At 42.2% G+C, this 18,859-nt stretch overlaps 1 protein-coding gene across 2 annotated transcripts; it reads left to right on the forward strand.

Annotated features, from left to right (window-relative positions):
* Positions 1-668: 668 nt before the first annotated feature.
* TTPA (alpha tocopherol transfer protein) lies at positions 669-18,847 on the forward strand. Of its 2 annotated transcripts, XM_059673084.1 has the most exons (5): positions 681-961; positions 7,840-7,993; positions 10,715-10,908; positions 12,811-12,921; positions 16,722-18,847. In XM_059673084.1, exons 1-5 carry the CDS (start codon positions 758-760, stop codon positions 16,893-16,895), a joined length of 837 nt encoding a protein of 278 aa, XP_059529067.1. In that variant the 5' UTR covers positions 681-757; the 3' UTR covers positions 16,896-18,847. The 2 variants fall into 2 exon arrangements, with proteins under 2 accessions (XP_059529068.1, XP_059529067.1); XM_059673085.1 differs by lacking the exons at positions 10,715-10,908; positions 12,811-12,921 and having other exon boundaries at positions 669-961; positions 16,722-16,801.
* Positions 18,848-18,859: the final 12 nt, after the last annotated feature.

The following is an 18,859-nucleotide window of genomic DNA, read 5'->3' on the forward strand; positions in this document are numbered from 1 at the left end:
TTGGGTCTCCGGATCACTGAGTTGACAGAAACACATTATCTAGAGCCCTCGGGTCTTGGGATAATTGTGCTGTCCTGGTTCCCAGGTACAGAATGTGGTTTCTAAAACCAGTATGACCACAACCAATGGGGTATTCACATTACAATCAATAAGGTATTCAGTCGAATGGGACGATTTATATAATTCAGAAAATCAAAATAACTTTTCTATTGTTAAAGCAAATAAGTACAGAAGCCAAATAGCAGGGTTAAAGTTAAACAATCGTTTCTACCTGAGATGATTGCTACCATACTTCAGTGGGTCTGTGAGGGGGCCATCCTTAGGGTCTGAGGCTGGGAGTCAGCTTGGAGCCTTAATGGCAGGAGGGCTCAGTAGTGAGTCTGCCACAGCGCATCAAATGGTTGTAAGGGGGAAGGGGAAGAGAGAGAGGGAGAGAGGGAGGTAAAGAAAGCTCCCGATCAGATTTATTTGAAACATCCCAATTAATGTGGGCAAACCAACTTTTTGACATCTTCCGTTGGCACTGACCACCGGTGACTTACCGCAGCTGACAGCTGGATTGACTCGGATCAGCACCTGTGGGGACACCACGTGGTTTCCTTTGGGGAGACAGCGCGGGGCCGTCCTGGGCCGCGGGGCGGGAGGGTGGGCGTGCGCGGGGCAGAGGCCGCGGGAGGAGGGGCCGGAGGCTGGCGCTCAGGCCAGGCTTTTCCCGGTCTCCGGGGCCACCCCGGCGGCGGCAGCAGAGGAGGCGGGCATGGCAGACGCGCGGCCGGGGGCGCCGACCGGGCTGCAGCTGAGCGCGCTGCCCGACCACTCGCCGCTGCTGCAGCCGAGCCTGGCCGACCTGCGGCGCCGGGCGCGGGCGCTGGGCGCTCTCCCCGCGCCGCCGCCGCTCACCGACCCCTTTCTGCTGCGCTTCCTGCGCGCCCGGGACTTCGACCTCGACCTAGCCTGGCGGGTAAGGGTGCCTCCCCGCTGCGCCCTGGCCTGAGGGCAGGCCTGGGTACCCCGGGGCGGGGGGGATGCTGCCCTGATCCCCGCGAAAGCCGAGGTTGGGAGCGGGACCTCGGTGGGAGCGCGCCCCGGGCGCAATGGGCCGCGGGCGCGGTGGCCGCTGGTGTCTGAGAAACCCAGCTCCGGCCCTTTCAGTTTCTCTGGGTCTTGGAAACGGAAAATCCAGACAAAGCTGGAGCCCTTCCCCCGGGGATGGCCCATTTGACCCCAAACACGGGAACTCTGTCCTTGATGAGTCTCCTGAACGTCAAGTTTGGGGGACCTGCCTTCCCTTTTCCCTGGCAGAAAGTTACGGATAGAAAACAAAATACAGCCGAGAGGGAGGAAGCCGAGATTTTATTACAGCTCAGCAAGTAACTCCGCATGTGGAGGGGACAGTGAAATTGCGAGGAAGACAGAAGGTCTACAGCCAAATTCTAGCGAAATGGTCTGATTGATAGTAATCTGTGTCAGGACGCCAACGCAGCCCAGTATGTTCTGAGTTTAAGAATGACGGATGAGCTGGGAGCCGGGAGGTGTGGGTCAGTGGTTGAGCGTGGACCTATGAACCAGGAGGTCGTGGTTCTATTGCCCGGGTTGCGGGTTCTACCCCGTGTGTGTGTGTGTGTGTGTGTGTGTGTGTGTGTGTGTGTACAAGAGCAGCCGAAAGATGATTCTCTCTCATCATTGATGTTTTTCTCTCTCCTCCTCTCTGAAATAAATAAAATAAAAGAGAATGAGGGATGAGGCTGTTCTTTTGTGTTTCCAGGTGTGTATCGCCAATCCTTAGTTTGCCAAGCCATCTACCCAGAGACAGTTAACTGTTACCTGTGTCTTGTTTCTCTTCCCAGGTAGTGTACTTTCACACAGGCATATGAATATATTTTACATTTTGCCCCTTTAAAAAACCTAATTTCTCAGAGATCATTATATTCCAGCATGTATACATAAATCTTATTCTTTTGTAAAAAAAAATATGTTTTTATTGATTTTAGAGAGAGAGAGGGAGAAATATTGATGTGAGAGAGAAATATGGATAGGCTGCCTCCTGCACGCCCGCTACTGGGGTTTACTAGTAAGCCCACAACCCAGGCATGTGCTCTGACTGGGAATGGAACCAGCAACTTTTTGGTGCATGGGACAATGCTAACCACCTGAGCCAGACCAGCCAGAGTCATGTCTCTTACTCTTTTGTGGATTTTTGCTGTTCACTGCGTGAATATATCATGCTGACTTATGGAGCAGTCCCTGTTGTTGGGCGTGGACTTGTCATCAGACAAGGGCACTACTGCCATGCACACCCTTCATTCCCCATTCAATGATTATTTTTTGAACTCCTACAATTTGCCTGGCAGTATACAAAATGCAGTAAGCAAGACCAATGGGGTGTCTTCCATCAACAACTGGATATTCTAGTCTGTCTTTGTACATTTGTCTTTGTACCAAAAGAGGAATACGTCCTTATAGGACAAGTTCAACCTGCAGAGTTGCCCAATGAAGTGAGATGTGTATCTACAGTGTTGAGGAATCTAACAACTGTCCTCCAAAGTGCTGGCACTAATTTTGTCAATTCCACATTGCATAATGATGCTTTTCTCTGCCTAGCATCACCCACGCGGTCTTAGCCAACACTATGATCTGTGTGTCAACCTGCTAGGTGAGAAACTGGTTCTCATTATCATACTATGCATGTATTCAATTATAAGTGGTTAGTCATCTTTCATATATTTAACATTTTAAAATTCTTCTCTCAGTAACTGCTTGTTTTGCCGTTTATTTTCTTCCATTTGTTTACATAAAATATAACATACATACAATATAAATTTATTCATAAAATATCTTTATGTATTAAAGTAAATAGGCCGCTGTCCCAATTCATTGTTTGTCTTCTGGCTTTGGCAATGCTATTTTCTTTCTGTGCAGAATATGAAGTTTTTATGAAACAAATGTGATTGTTCTCTGATTGCTTCTGGGTTTCATAAGCTCTTCTTTTTCCCCAAAGTTTTCTTTTTTTTTTTTTTTAAATCTTATTGATTTTTTTTTTTTACAGAGAGGAAGGGCAAGGGATAGAGAGTTAGAAACATCAATGAGAGAGAAACATCGATCAGCTGCCTCCTGCACACCCCCTATTGGGGATGTGCCCACAACCAAGGTACATGCCCTTGACCAGAATTGAACCTGGGACCCTTCAGTCCGCAGGCCGATGCTCTATCCACTGAGCCAAACCAGTTAGGGCCCCAAAGTTTTCTTTAGTAACTTATAACTTCTCTTTTTGATGTTGGAGTTGTTGTTCTACTAGGATTTCTTTGATGTTAGGAGTGAACTAGGAATCTGACTTTGTTTTCATTTTGTCAGATGGCTACCCAGCTGTCCCAACATTATGAGTAACAAATTTACTCATATTGCTAAATAAGAAGACACAGCCTGAGGTCCTAGGGAGAGTGCAGTTTAAGTGAGGCATTAAACATATATATGTTGTAGAGTAACGAACCATAAAAAGTATATGATTTGTTGATTTCATTTTGTTTGCTTTTTAAAAGTAATGTGTATAGATACAGACAACAGAAGGGTGGTTACTAGAGGGGAATGAGTGTGTGTGTCTGTGTGTGGAGTGGGGGAGAGAGGGGGGTAGACCGAAGAGGGTAAAGGGGTCAAATATATGGTGACAGAGGGAGACTAGACTTTGGGTGGTGAGCACACGGTGCAGGTGAAGTGCAATCATCGAACTGTACACTTGAAGCCTATTTAATGTTATTAACCAACGTCACCCCAATACATTTTATAAAGAAAAAAGAAAAAAAAACCAACAGAACAGAAAAAATAACATTTACCTCCAGCCTTAGTGTTATTTACATACTTTCCTGTGTTCTCTATGTTCCTGAATTGTTTTCATTGCACCATGTCCTTGAGGAATTTGCTACCAAGACTGTGTCTGAATCTACTGAAGTGGGATCAAGTTACTGTCTGTGAACTCTTTGCCTTACTTTTCTGCCAACTGGAAATGAAGGGGAAAAGTTTAGAGCATGAAACTATTTATTTCCTTTACAAAGACAGTCAATTCAACTCAAACTTCCTTATTTATAATATAAAATCCCTATAGTTGTGTGTGTGTGTGTGTGTGTGTGTGTGTGTGTTGTATGAAGAAAGCTCACTAAGTCCCTCAGTTATAATGAATTTTCTCATTTTTCTAGTTTTTGTATTTGAAGTGATAATGAATTAATGGGGTTTTTAGAATATTAATTGCTTTTAGAGTGTCAGGTCCTTTATAGGTAGTGTTTGTGAGGATTATGTAATCATTTTCTCATTTTAGAAGAAGCTGAGATGTAAAGAGTTAAGTGACTTGCCTGAAATCACAGTTATTAAATGGTAGAGCAAGAATTTGAAGTTGGGTTAAACTCAGGGGAGCCTGTGCTCTCAGGTACACCTGTCCTGTCTGTTTAAAACAATGAGCATAAAAATAGCCAACTCTTAACCTCTGTCTGTTCTACATAGTCTTGTGAATTTCTCTTTCACAAGTGAATTGCCCAGTTCCATATATTTATGCTCCATGTGATAAGTTTTTTATCCTGTAGTTATTGTTATGGTTTTCCCAAAGACTTTTAAGTTTTCAAAGTACCATTGACTCTCCCTGCTAATTTCCCACTCAGTGTAGCTTCTTTTGTAGAATTTATCATATTGTGTCAGTTTTACTCCCAATTCTGCTCCTGTAGTTACTGTCTTTAAACACATGTGTAACTTCTTTGAGCTTTAGTTTTATTTATTTATTCATTCATTTTTGAGAGAGAGAGAGAGAGAGAGAGAGAGAGAGAGAGAGAGAGAGAGAGAGAAACTGATTGGTTGCCTCCCATCCACCCCTGACCAGGGATAGAACCTGAGACTGGGGATGGAATCTGAAACCTAGGTATGTGCCCGGACTGGGAATGAACCTGTAATCTTCTTAGTGTATAGAACTACACTCCAAACAACTGAGCCACCTGGATGGGATTGAGTTTAAGTCTTTTTATCCATAAGATTGGGTAAACCTCTCAGGTTGGTTGTGAGGAGAGATCAAAATGATGCCATTAAAGACTGTGAAAGCTGCACAAATATGGTCACTGTTTTGTTTGAAAGTACATGGAAATGTAAGAAGGAAGGTAAATAAACCCTAACTTTTTATATTTGTTTATTCCTAACTGTGGTGCAAAACAGGTGCCTTCCAATCATGATATTCACTTGCACCCAATTTTTTTGTTGTTGTGAACTTTAGGTGGTTTGTTTGAGAATTGCTCAGTAGTATTTTGTCATGTACATAATTTCTTTATGTCAACTGGACCTTAGAACTTATTTCTCAGTGGAAAGGTAATAATCAGTGATCCAGGTTTTAATATTTCAGTTTGTGAAAGTTAAATGTCAAAGGCATGAGAGTTAATTGTGTGTCTTCACGATAACCAATTTTTCAAGTGTGTGGATCCGGATGGTTTACTCCTGCAGTAAAGTCGTCCCCCTTATGCTTGGGGGATACTTTCAAAGACCCCAGTGGATGCCTAAAACCATGGATAGCACCAAACCTTAGATAGAGTATACATTTTTCCTATACATACATAACTATGATAAAGTGTAATTTATAAATTAGGCACAGTAAGAAATTAACAAAAATAACTAATAATAAAATGGAACAAGTATAACAATACACTGTCATTAAAGTTATGTGAATGGCTTTGGGGCCATTAATGAGTAAAATAAGAATTACTTGAACATAAGTCCCTGCCTCTGTTACCTGAAAGATCCCTTTCAATGAAATCACAGTGGAGGAGGAAAAGGAATTCATCTTATAGACTAGAATGAATATGTCAGGAACAATGTGCCTTTTGTCCCGACTGCTTTTGGAAACTGCTATTTAGGTCACCGATTATTTCTTGGTTGGCAAATTTACTGACTTTTTCCCTTTCTTACCTCTTTGTTGCATTTAACTCTTAGAAACATCCTCTTTTGTAAGGCAGTTAAGAAAAGTTTATTAAATATATAAATGAAAGAGGAGAAAGATAGAAAGAGAAAAGGATAGGGTGACAATATGAGAGAGAGAGAGAGAGAGAGAGAGAGAGAGAGAGAGAGAGAGAGAGAGAGGAGAGAGAACACAACTCAGATGGCTTTTCCCTCCCCTGTGCACCATATTGGTGTTTCTCCTATAATACAACCAGCTTCTCTCTTCCTCTCCCATCCATCCCCAGCCATTGGCATACCCCATGACTCAGAATTCTACCCTTTACTTGGTTTTTAAAATTTATATTTTTAGTCTCTCTTCTAGGCAATTACTACTTTGTAGTTACAGTTATGTTTATTCCAATGACTCTCAAATATAAAATGTGTCCTTTCATCTGAACTTTAGTTCCACATTTCTAATAGATCTCTTAAAATTCAAATATATTGACATCTTAGAATAATTGAGACTGCTGAAAATCATGAAGAAAATGTAAATATAGTAAGTTTTAAATGTGTAATTTGATTTTAATATTCTCCACAATACACTGGCAATGTTTTTATAATTTGTAAATGTGGAGTAACCCTTACTGGTGGTTCTTTTGGGAAAAAGAAAATGGGATTCCTTCAAACCATATTTTGTCAAGGCCTAATCTCTAGGTATACCATTCCATAGTCTCTCTGAATGCATACCACTATTAACAAAATCCATTTTTGTTGTTTTTCTATTTATAGAAAGTAGAGCAGTGGTATAGACAGATGTTCCTTTGTATAATTTATTTAGCTCTTTTTGTAGGGAAGAAAATAAAAACCAAAACGTTCTACTTACCTTTAATGTAAACCTGCACTAAATAGTTATTATGAGCCAATTAACCCAAATCACCTTCCCTATTATGACAACACTAACGGTATTCATTATGCCCATGTATGCTTTACACATAACTCTAGAAGGCAGATATTGAGAAATAGTTATCAAGATCACATAGGTAATAAGTGGTGACACCAAGGCTTTTCTGAAGAGGCAGCCTGGGAACTGAACTTTTTACTACATACCATGGCCTGTGTGCGCCAGTTGTCACCAATACGTCACCTCCAGTGAAATCAGAGATCCACTCTGGTCACTGCTTTAACTCAAGTGCCTAACACAGTGTGTGGAACATTGTACATATTCCAAACATATTTGTGGAGTTAATCCATTAGATTGATTTCCATTCTTTATTTCGAAAAGACCAAAGGTGGATGTGCTAGTCACCTATTGCCAAGTAACCAATCACTCCAAAATTTAGTGGCTTAAACCACAGCTATTATTTGTTTGTGATTCCCCTATTTGGGCAGGGCTGAATGGGGCTGTTCATCTCTGCTCCACATTGCATCAGATGGGACCTTGGCTGAGGTCAGACCATCTAAGTCATAGCCTCTCGTCCCCCAGGGCTTCTCTGCATGGACTTTCATTTCGTAATCTTACATGGTGTCTGGCTTCTTAAAACCTGGCACGGTGTCACTTCTGCCAAATTCTATCAGTCAAAGCAAGATGTAAAGCCAGCCTAGGTCCAAGGGGAAGGATCAAATGGATTCCTTATCTTGATGACATGTGTGCATGGGTGTGTGTGTGTGTGGGGGGGGGCGGGGGTCAGCATTTATCTTTGGGAGACTATCCACCACAGGAGACAAATAAGAATTACTCAACTTTGAATTTTTGATGAACTCCTATCACCTGAGATCCTTGATGATGGAAACTTTTAGTTTATATGCTAAAAGGATACCCTAGATTAAAATCCTGACATGATGGTTGGCAAAGGCCATACATAATGCCAAGGCTTTCCTGCCAGTTTTATGAAATGCTTACCATGTGCACTATCTGTAGACAATCTCTATTTTGTTTTTCAGTTACTAAAAAACTACTATAAGTGGAGAGCAGAATGTCCTGAAATAAGTGCAGATCTCCACCCCAGAAGTATTCTTGGCCTTCTGAGGGCTGGCTACATCGGAGTCCTGAGAGACAGAGACCCCACCGGCAGCAAAGTTCTCATTTACAGAATCGGTGAGTGAGACAAAGCACTGCTGTTTGCTTTTTCTTCACTGCCATACAGAAGGCTTCAATGAGTCCATGTTTAAGCGTTTAGGTGTTTAGGTTTTAAGTTAGGTATATTTTATGTTTTAACTACAGGCCTGGTGAACAGCATTTGTGTACTGGGGTCCCTCAGCACAGCCTGCACCCCCTTGCAGTCCAGGACCCCTCGGGGGATGTCCGCCTGCCTGGCTTCTGGCTGAGCAGCGCTCCCGCTGTGGGCGCACTGACCACCACGGGGCAGCTCCTGCATTGAGCATCTACCCCCTGGTAGTCAGTGCGCATCATAGCAACTGGTCATTCTGCCATTTGGGTTTTATTATATGGGATGTCCCCTGAGTATAAAAAAAACCTGGCAGTTGTGAGAAAATTAACAAAACCCAGTGAAAATCCTACTCCCATTTTTCCACAGTCAAATATATAAAATAAGAGAAAAAGAAAACAGAGCAGAGAAATAGGGGGGGAAGATGAAAAAGATCAAGGGAAAGTGTTGTAAAAACACTTAGCAGGAAATTCAAATAAGAGCGCTGAACTATGATAATGTTCTGGTCACTGATTTACACCAAGCACCGAACCAGGTCACGTGGTAGGTGCTGATTAAATATATTGGAGTGAGTGAATGACTAGTTGGACAGAGCCCAGGCTGCTGAGCAAGGTGCTCATTGCCCTGGATGGAGAAAGGTGCTGTAGGAAAGCAGGAATCCGAGAGGTGCTGAAGACACGACTCTACATGTCCCTCCTGCTTTTCACTGCTTCTCCTTTTTGCCATTAGGTCTTCCTAGTATTTCTTGTAAGTTGGTGACCAATAACTTCTGCACCTTCCTTAGACCCTCATGGGATCAAAAATAGCCTTTAAGGGAGAAGGACACATACCACCTGCAGCCTGCAGTCATGGCCCAACATTTTATGTGCCTTTGGTTGTTTGTATTGATTTTATTTTATTTTTTAAAATATATTTTTATTGATTTTTTACAGAGAGGAAGGGAGAGGGATAGAGAGTTGGAAACATCGATGAGAGAGAAACATCGACCAGCTGCCTCCTGCACATCTCCTACTGGGGATGTGCCCGCAACCAAGGTATATGCCCTTGACCGGAATTGAACCTGGGACCTTTCAGTCCGCAGGCTGATGCTCTATCCACTGAGCCAAACCGGTTTGGCAAGGCACGTTTTTCTTTTGCCTTAAAGGAGATTAAAGTCTAGAACTATGTATATAATAAAAGCCTAAGCGACCATTATGGCAGAACGACCAGTCGCTATGATGCGCACTGACCACCAGGGGGCAGGCACTCAGCGCAGGAGCTGCCCCCTGGTGGTCAGTGCGCTCCCACAGGGGGAGTGCCACTCAGCCAGAAGCTGGGCTCATGGCTGGCGAGCGCAGCGGGAGCCTCCCCCACCCCTGCGGCAGCACTAAGGAGCAGTGAGCAGGCAGGTGGTAAGGAGCGAGGGGTCCCGGACTGCGAGAGGGCGCAGGCCAGGCTGAGGGACACCCCCTCCCATGCACGAATTTCATGCACTGGGCCTCTAGTCTAATATACTTTTCTGTGATGATGAAATTGTTCTACAGTAGCCACTAGCCACACGTGGCTGTTGAGTACTTGAAATGTGGCTATTACAATTTAGTAGGTGATATATTTTAATATACTTTTATTAATTAATTAACTTGATTGGGGTGACATTGGCCAACATGAACATACAGGTTCCAGGTGTGGGTTTCTATGTGCATATATATTTTTTAAGATTATCTGCTAGCCTGTCCATGACTGTCCTTTCTGCATGTCGTGGCCTGCTCCAGGAATGGTCGGGGAGGAGAGAGGTGAAGAATGCCAGTAACTCCTCTTCTTATCACAGATATTCCTATTTTTCCTGGGTGTGGGCAGCTACGTGGGTGCTTCCCTGTTTTCCAAAGCCCACACTTACTGTTCTAGCCTGTCAGGACCTGACTCTGCTACATGCTGGTTGTCACTCAGTGATGTCAGAGACATCAGCCAACCTGTCTCATCCTCAGGCATTTCCTTTTGCAACCTCTCCGGTTACTATAGAGCGCTAGTTTCTCTTCATAATCCAGGTTGTGCTTCTCCCATTTCCAATGCCTCTGAGCTTGTAGCACACCAACAGGCATTCTCATCGTTAGCTACCGCTGTTTCCTGCATGCTTTGGGCTGTAGTTTCATCCAGCTATCAAGTCCAGCCTGCTGCATTTCTCTTCTTTTTTTAAATAAATAAATGCCATGAATATCTGTTTTATTTTTTTAAATATATTTTTATTGATTTCAGAGAGGAAGGGAAAGGGGTAGAGAGATAGAAACATCAACGATGAAAGAGAATCATTGATCGGCTGCCTCCTACACGCCCTCTACTGGGGATCGAGCCAGCAACCTGGGCATGTGCCCTGACCGAGAATCCAACAGTGACCTGGTTCATAGGTCAATGCTCAACCATTGAACCACACCGGCCAGGTTGTATTTATTCTTTTTTTGTCCCATATTCTTAAAATCCTGTTCTGCACTAGGGAGAAGCAGGCACATGTTTTGGGGCCACCCATTTGGTCTATTATTCACTTTGTGATCTTTGTACATGTTTTTATTTTTATTGATCCATTAAGTCTAAAAAGAATCAGTTCCCCTTTGCTTTCTGGTTTTTTATGCAATACTGAGATATGTTATTTTTTATTTCTTTTTTTTTTCTTTTTTTAGCACACTGGGACCCAAAAGTGTTTACAGTTTATGATGTGTTCCGTGTAAGTCTAATCACATCCGAGCTTATTGTACAGGAGGTAGAGACCCAGCGGAACGGAATCAAGGCTGTCTTTGATCTGGAAGGCTGGCATTTTTCTCATGCTTTTCAAATTACCCCATCTGTAGCCAAGAAGATTGCTGCTGTCCTTACAGTAAGTGTATAGTTTAATTCCTTGGGAGAATACCTCCAAACAACAGATTTTAATTTAGTTATGTGTGATACAAAGAGAAGGGATAGAACGTTTATTAGAAAATCAAACCAAATTTTAGAAATGATACATAGAACTCAATAACACTAAGAGGAAATGTTATTAATTCATAAAAGAAAGAATGTTGCAACAAATTGTAAAAATATGTTCAAGATGAGTAACTACTGAATGTATACATTTAAACAATAATATGTTCACTTTATCTTTCTGTCATTAAAATTATCTTCCTAAATTAAAAAAATTGAATGAGAAAAAACAATATTTATAGCAACGGCACACCAAAATGCCACAAAAGTTTTGGTAGGTATAAATTGATACAGTTCTTTTAGAAATCAAAAGCTTTTGTAAGTGGCCATGATTTTTGACCTTGTAATCCTCCTTTGGGGAACGTAGCCAAGGAATAATCTTAAATATAGCATAGACCTTGTATAAAATGATAATAGTGTATTGTGTGCCAGGTAGCTGGCTAAGTGTTTCAAATGAATTACCATGTAACGGGTCCATACAAGCCTATGTCGTATGACTATTATTTTTCCCGTTTTACAAATTAACTGTGTCAGAGAGGTGACAGCAATGCCCAAGCACATGCATTTTGTCCGCAGTGAAGCAAAGGTTCCAGTCCAGATCAGCTGGATTCAAAGCTGTGCTTACAACCATCACTGCCTCCCTACGCATAAAGATGGGCGCTGTGGCATCAATTCTTATAGGATACTATTAGAAACATCGTATTTGTCCAGAAATAGGAAAATGGTTACTTAAAGTATGGTGCATCCATCTGATGGATTATTGCAACATATTAAAAGCCATGATGTTTACAAAAATTGTATCATATCCATGGGACAAAACAGGATACAAATGATTTAGAGAGCACATTAGCAATTCTGTTTAAAATAAAATTAGGCTTAGCAAGAATCTGGAAGGAAAAGCCCCAGATAGATAACACATCTCTAAAAGCTTTGCATAGGGAAGGAAAAAGAAAAAGAAGAATTTTGTATGAAAGCACCTTGACAGGAAAGGACTCTACACTAACCATACATCTTTGGGTAGGGAAACTACTGATGACATTTTTTTCTTTCAAATCAACTCTTTGAAATCTTCTGAATAAGCCAAATTACTTTTATGTTAAAGACTTATACCTGGGTCAAAGGTATTAAAATGTGTGTTTATTAGACTATTCTTTCAACTTTAATGAAAGTTTTATTTTTTTTCTCAAACTAAAAATTTTGGGGAAAAGGTTAATTATTGACACTCATTGGTTCCTTAAGAGAACATTTATATGTCATAGGGGGAGAAATTTTTTGTGTCTTATTTATGACAGATGCAGGTATTTCTATTTGCCTAAACTACAAAGTAAATACTTTTTAAGGATCTTTTCTTTATTTTTTTATTTTTTTGTTCATCCTTGCCCGAGGATATTTTTCCATTGATTTTTAGGGAGAGTGGAAGAGAGAGGGAATGACAGCAACATCCATGTGAGAAAAACACATCGATTGGTTGCCTCCTTCACGAGCCTGGGCAGAGGAGGAGCCTGCAACCAAGGTACATGCCCTTGACCAGAATCAAACCCTGGACCCTTCGGTCTACAGGCCAACTCTCTATCCACACTGAGTCAAACCGGTTAGGGCAAAGATCTTTTCTTTTCTTTTTTTTTATCTTTTCTTAATCTAGTAACAGTGAACTGTAAAGCAGTCTGTGTTGTGGTGATGAAATAAGAAATTTTAAAAATGAAACAGACATTAGTTGCTGTCATAAGTTTACCAAGTGTTTAAGGAAGGGACTTGTCAATAGAAATATATATTTATTTATGCTTTATTATTAATAGATTTTTTTCTTTATTTTCAAAAGGATTCCTTTCCATTAAAAGTTCGTGGTATCCATTTGATAAATGAGCCAATAGTTTTTCATGCTGTCTTTTCCATGATTAAACCATTCCTGACTGAAAAAATTAAGGAACGGGTGAGTGTAACATATTCAAGTCACTATTCCTCTCTACCAAATGTTCTAATCCTTTTTCATTTAAGAGCTGCTTTATTAAGCACCCACCACCATTAAGCTAACATTTTGAGTATTTATCTAACAGGCCAAATACTCTTATAAATTCACTAGAGGCCTGGTGCACGAATTCATGCACGGGTGGGGTCCCTCGGCCTGGTGGGTGATCGGGGCCGATGGGGGCCAGCTGGCCAGGGAGGGACTGTGGGAGGTCTCCAGGGCATGTCCGGCCCTCTGGCCCAGTCCCGATTGGCCGGACCCCAGCAGCAAGCTAACCTACTGGTTGGAGCATCTGCCCCCTGATGGCCAGTGCGCATCATGCAACTGGTTGAATGGTTGACCAAATGGTCGATCAATTGGTCGGACACTTAGTATAATACACTTTTATTATATAGGACTAGAGGCCCAGTGCACAAAAATTTATGCACTCGGGGGGGAAGGGGGGTCCCTCAGCCCAGCCTGTGCCCTCTCGCAGCCTGGGACCCCTCGGGAGATAACTGGGACCCCTCGGGAGATAACGACCTGCTGGCTTAGGCCTGCTCCCAGGTGGCAGAGGGCAGGCCCAATACCTAGGTGCAGCCCCTGGTCGGGCTCAGAGCAGGGCCGATTGGGGAGTTGGGGCGCCGCCCCCTGTCATGCACAGAGCAGGGCGTATCGGGAGGTTGCGATGCCACCCGCAGTCACACTCAGGGTAGGGCTAATTGGGGGGTTGGGGCACCGCCCCCTGTCACACTCAAGGCAGGGTCGATGGGGAGGTTGCGGTGCCATCCCCTGTCACGCACAGAGCAGGGCCCATCAGGGGGGTTGGGGCTCCATACCCTGTCACGCACAGAGCAGGGTCGATCAGGGGGTTGGGGCGTCGCACCCTGTCACACACAGAGCCGCAGGGCGATCAGGGGGTTTGGACGCTGCCCCTGTCACGCTGATCCCGGTGCCAGGAGGTCTCGCGGCTCCGCTGATCCTGGTGCTGGGAGGCATATTACCCTTTTCCTATATAGGATAGAGGCCTGGTGCACGGGAGGGGGCTGGCTGGTTTGCCCTGAAGGGTGTCCTGGATCAGGGTGGGGGTCCCCACTGGGGTGCCTGGCCAGCCTGGATGAGGGGATGATGGCTGTTTGCAGCTGGTCACACACCCTTCAGGGTGGGGGTCCCCACTGGGGTGCCTGGCCAGTCTGGGTGAGGGGCTGAGGGCTGTTTTCAGGCTGGCGGGTGACTGAAGCTCCCAACCTCTCCTTTTTTTCTTTCTTTTTTTTTTTTTTTTCTGGGCCAGCTTTAGCTCTGAGGCTTGGCTCCAGCTCTTAGGCCTCGGCTGCTGAAAGCAGGTATCTGGTTTGTTTGGGTTCTATAATCGAAACACTGTTTCAACTCCAGCTCTGAGATCCTGGCTGGCTGAAAGCAGGTTTCTGGGGTTTTGTTTAGCTTCTATATTTGTAACAATGTTTCAAACTGCAAGCTCAGAGGCCGGCTGCGGCAGGCGGGGAACGTTGGAGTTCTCCGTCACTGAAGCAAGCAAGCCTCATGTTCGCTTCAAGCTGCCTGGCTGCCGGCCACCATCTTGGCTGGCAGTTAATTTGCATATCGCCCTGATTAGCCAATGGGAAGGGTAGCAGAGGTATGGCTAATTACCATGTTTCTCTTTTATTAGATAGGATATTTCTTTTTAATTTTGGAAAATCAAGTTAGTGAATCCATGCGGTAACTGGGCCTCCTGCACATTGCTGGTGGGAGTGCAATATGGTATATTCCCTGTAGAGGGCAGTATATAATAGTTATCAAAATTACAGCCTTTGTGCTTCTGGCAATTTATCCTATCCACACATAAACAAAATTGCAGCAAAAGATTGGAAACCACCAAGTGTTCATCATCAGGGGACTGGTTAAATGAACTGTGAGACATCGACACAATGGAATACATGATTTGCAGGATGTAAAGTGAAATAAGCAAAATGCAGAAGAGTGTTTATGGTATGCTACGTTTTTAAAAAATATATATTTTTATTGATTTCGGAGAGGAAGGGAGGGAGAGAGAGATTGAAACATCAATGATGAGAGAGAATCACTGATTGGCTGCCCCCTGAACACCCCCTACTGGGGATCAAACCCGCAACCCAGGCATGTGCCCCTGACCAGAACCGAACCTGGGACTCTTCAGTCTGTGAGGCTGTGGTAGGCACAGGGGTGGGTCTCAGCCCATCCTCTACACCCCTGCTGGGGCCCTCCCGCCGCACGGCCCCCAGTCCCCTGTCTGCCAGCATCCCCGCTCCTGCCACTGTGGTTCCCACAGATTGATGGCGCCCGCCCCACTCACACCCACTGACAGCATGGAGCAATTGGGACAGGCGCCAGCAGCGGGTGCAAGTGGGGCCAGTGCCAGCAGCAGGTGCGAGCGCTGGGCAAGACCGCGGTGCAAAGGAGCAAAGAATTTCCAGTAACTACTGGAGGCTTGCCCCAATGACAGCGACTGGCGCCACGCCTTGGTCTGGCACCTCCGCTCACCTCCTCCACTATTCCACCACAGCCAATGCCCACCATGTTCCACACATGCCCCCTGGTGGTCAGCACACGTCATAGCGACCAGTTATTTGGATGTTTGGTTGTTCTGGTTGTTCCACTGTTTGGCCTATTTGCATATTAGCCTTTTATTATATAGGATTGTTGCATGTATAGATGAACATTATATGCTTTTGATCCAAGGTTTGAAATCTTTAACTTGGGCATTATATGATTGATTTTTATAGTTTAAAATATTTGAAATTTTAAGGCTTTTAACCATCATAACTGTCTCTTAATTTTGTACTAGCCAAGAATATCCAAATGTATCACATAAATTATTTCTCATACACCTAATTTTATGCTTTCACTTTATCCTATATAATAAAAGGGTAATATGCAAATTGACCCTAACAGCAGAATGACTGGGAATGACTGGTCACTATGACACACACTGACCATCAGGGGGCAGACGCTCAATGCAGGAGCTGCCCCCTGGTGGTCAGTGCGCTCCTACAAGGGGAGCTCTGTTCAGCCACAAGCCAGGCTGATGGCTGCCAGTACAGGGGTGGTGGTGGTGGGAGCCTCTCCTGCCTCCTCAGCAGCGCTAAGGATGTCTGTCTGCAGCTTAAGCCTGCTCCCCGCTGGCAAGTGGACATCCCCCAAGGGCTGCTGGGCTGCCAGAGGGATGTCTGACTGCCAGCTTAGGCCCAATCCCCCGAGAAGCAGGCCTAAGCCAGCAGGTGGTCATCCCCTGAGGGGTCCCAGACTGCAAGAGGGCACAGGCTGAGCTGAGGGACCCTCCCCACCCCCCCACCCCCCAGTGCACAAATTTTTGTGCACCGGGCCTCTACTATGAAATAATACCAGATAGGACATTTTTACCATCTACAGAATAGTCCCAGGATATTTGATATTTTGTTAAGAATCACTTGTACATGAGGGAATAGAATGTATAAAATACTTTTATTTAGAGTTTTAAAAGTATATTTGTGAAAGAGAAAGATAATTTTTTTAAAATAAATCTTGTCTAGTTATAAGAATGCAAATATAAGAAGACAGTGAGAGCAGATTCATAAGCAGCATAATCTAAACAAGTAGAATTCTTAGATTCATAAGTAGAGGAATAAAGGATGTAGTATCTATACCAGTACATGGTCTCCTATCCTGGAAGCTATTGGAGTACCTTCTTTTACCGTGTTGATTTTCCACTGGAAATTCATCTAATGTATCAAGAGGCAGAAAACAAACCTAAAACATTTTGGCTATTTCAGATTCATATGCATGGGACCAATTTCAAACAAAGCTTACTTCAGCATTTCCCAGACATTCTTCCTCTGGAATATGGTGGTGAAGAATTCTCCATGGAGGATGTTTGTCAAGAGTGGACAGATTTTATAATGAAGTCTGAAAATTATCTCAGCAGTATTTCACAGACCATTCAATGAGAAGAACTTGTTTAATGCGAATGCCTTGCTAATTAAAAATACATATGAGTGAGATCCTACCTCATTACATGAACAAAAAAAAAATCTTTTTAACTAATTAGTGCTCTGATTGATCTTTTGTAAAACTCTTCTGACATGAGCATCATGGGTATTTAGGAAACTACTTTTTAAATGCATTTTCTTTACCTTGGCAGTAACTAAGTGTTAATATACTTAAAGGCATAGAAGATATTTCCTGATTTTTACACTTGAAAGTTATCTCTAAAGTAGCTATTCATGTGTGCCTTTAAACAAGTCCTCTGAGTACATTGGTTTACAAACAAATGTATAAATAGCCACTGAAAAGAACTATTAGCACAAATGAGCTGATGATAAAAATTTATTAGCAGTCATTTTGAGTGGGTGTCAGATTAGACTATAATTCAGATTAAAATCTGAATGTAGTTTTCCTATATTTACTTTTCTGTGGGCCAGCAAGATTGTTCATCTCAGGGAAATTCTATTTTAGCATATTTGCACAATAGAAGCTGTTGATGGGAGAGTCTAGATGCCATAAATTATTGTATGTAGCACCTATAGGCCTCTCTGAAATGACTCATGGTTACAGTTGATAACCAAAAATAATTTTGAAAATATTTCAGGCAGAGTTAATAGCTTCTTAATACTGTGTCTGCATTTTCAAACAAATCAAGAATGTGATTTTGACTTCTGTTTTTGGTTATTCTTATCATGATTGCATAGATATTTAGAGATATAATAATTAGTTGTTGTATACATAAACTCTGTTTTTAATGGAACAATAACACAATTACAAAAGGAAAATGGTATGTTTACATTTTAAAAACCACTGTCAAATACATCTGGAACTTTTCAGATCATGCATGAAATAATTTGAATTTTATTATTATATCAGAATATCCTAGCTAAATCCTACAATTCACATTTACTTAAAAAAAAAATCAGTAGTTAAAATGTGCTGTTTGTACTGTAGCTTATGATAAAGAATATTTCATGTATTGAGAACCATATAAAGGTATGGCTTACAATTGATGGCGGTGTTTATAGTGTTTTATAATTTTAAGTTTTATGTTAAACTAGAAAATTAAAGAACACAGTGTGCAAAATTTGATAGGCATTTGTTCAGATTGGTTGGGTTTCAACATAAATCATCCAATGGTATCTCTGTGAAAGGGTGTGTAAAGGGTGTTTTTCTTTATAAGAAAATTATTCTGATCAGGTGAGCTGATACTTATGATTCTTTGTACATATATCTATGATAAAATTGAGAATAATTGTGACTGTTCTTTAGAGAACGTGTTTTATTTTGGTTTAGCATTGGGAAGCTAATTTTACATGGTAATTTTTATTAAAAAAATCAGATGGTGCCTGTTTTCTGGAAAAAAAAAAGTTAGTCTTCTTTGCTAATTATACAATTTATAATTGTATAATTCAAAAATAACAATAAAACCATTTAAAAGGAGTAAATAGCAGCAACAAGCTCTGGTTTACCCAGCTTTTATTCCTAGAAAGAGGTTTACATAACAAAGTTTCTTTTCATTTGCACTTGGGTACCTAAAACACTTCCACCTGGCTTTGTGGAGTGATTGTGTAAGCACATGAATAATGGATGACATTTAAAAATGTCTTTTAAGTGTGATTCATTAGTGACGTTATTAACAACAAATAAGAGGACATTTCATGATGGGACTTTGAAATTTGTATAAAATGCCACAATTCACTGAAGAACACTAGATGAACAATGTGAAATTAGCAGGCAATTTTATAAGGTGGCAAGATAAGTAGCTATCAAATTGTCTATATTACTTAACTGTAATTGAACCAGAAGTGCCTTTTAAAGATGATTTCTAACACATGATTATGGTGTTACTGAACTGCACAATAATTTGTTTTATTATTGTTCAAAAGAAAATAAAGATCTTTCACATAAACTATAGCTGTTTCTT

The sequence above is a fragment of the Myotis daubentonii genome, chromosome 17 (assembly GCF_963259705.1).
Source record: "Myotis daubentonii chromosome 17, mMyoDau2.1, whole genome shotgun sequence".
NCBI classification, from domain to species: domain Eukaryota; kingdom Metazoa; phylum Chordata; class Mammalia; order Chiroptera; family Vespertilionidae; genus Myotis; species Myotis daubentonii.

Bases quoted from the DNA above. Each gene is read 5' to 3' on its own strand.
- TTPA (XM_059673084.1), top strand. From the start codon at position 758: ATGGCAGACGCGCGGCCGGGGGCGCCGACCGGGCTGCAGCTGAGCGCG. The intron at 962-7,839 runs GTAAGGGTGCCT...TTTGTTTTTCAG, and splicing joins ACCTCGACCTAGCCTGGCGG to TTACTAAAAAACTACTATAA. The intron at 10,909-12,810 runs GTAAGTGTATAG...TATTTTCAAAAG, and splicing joins AGATTGCTGCTGTCCTTACA to GATTCCTTTCCATTAAAAGT.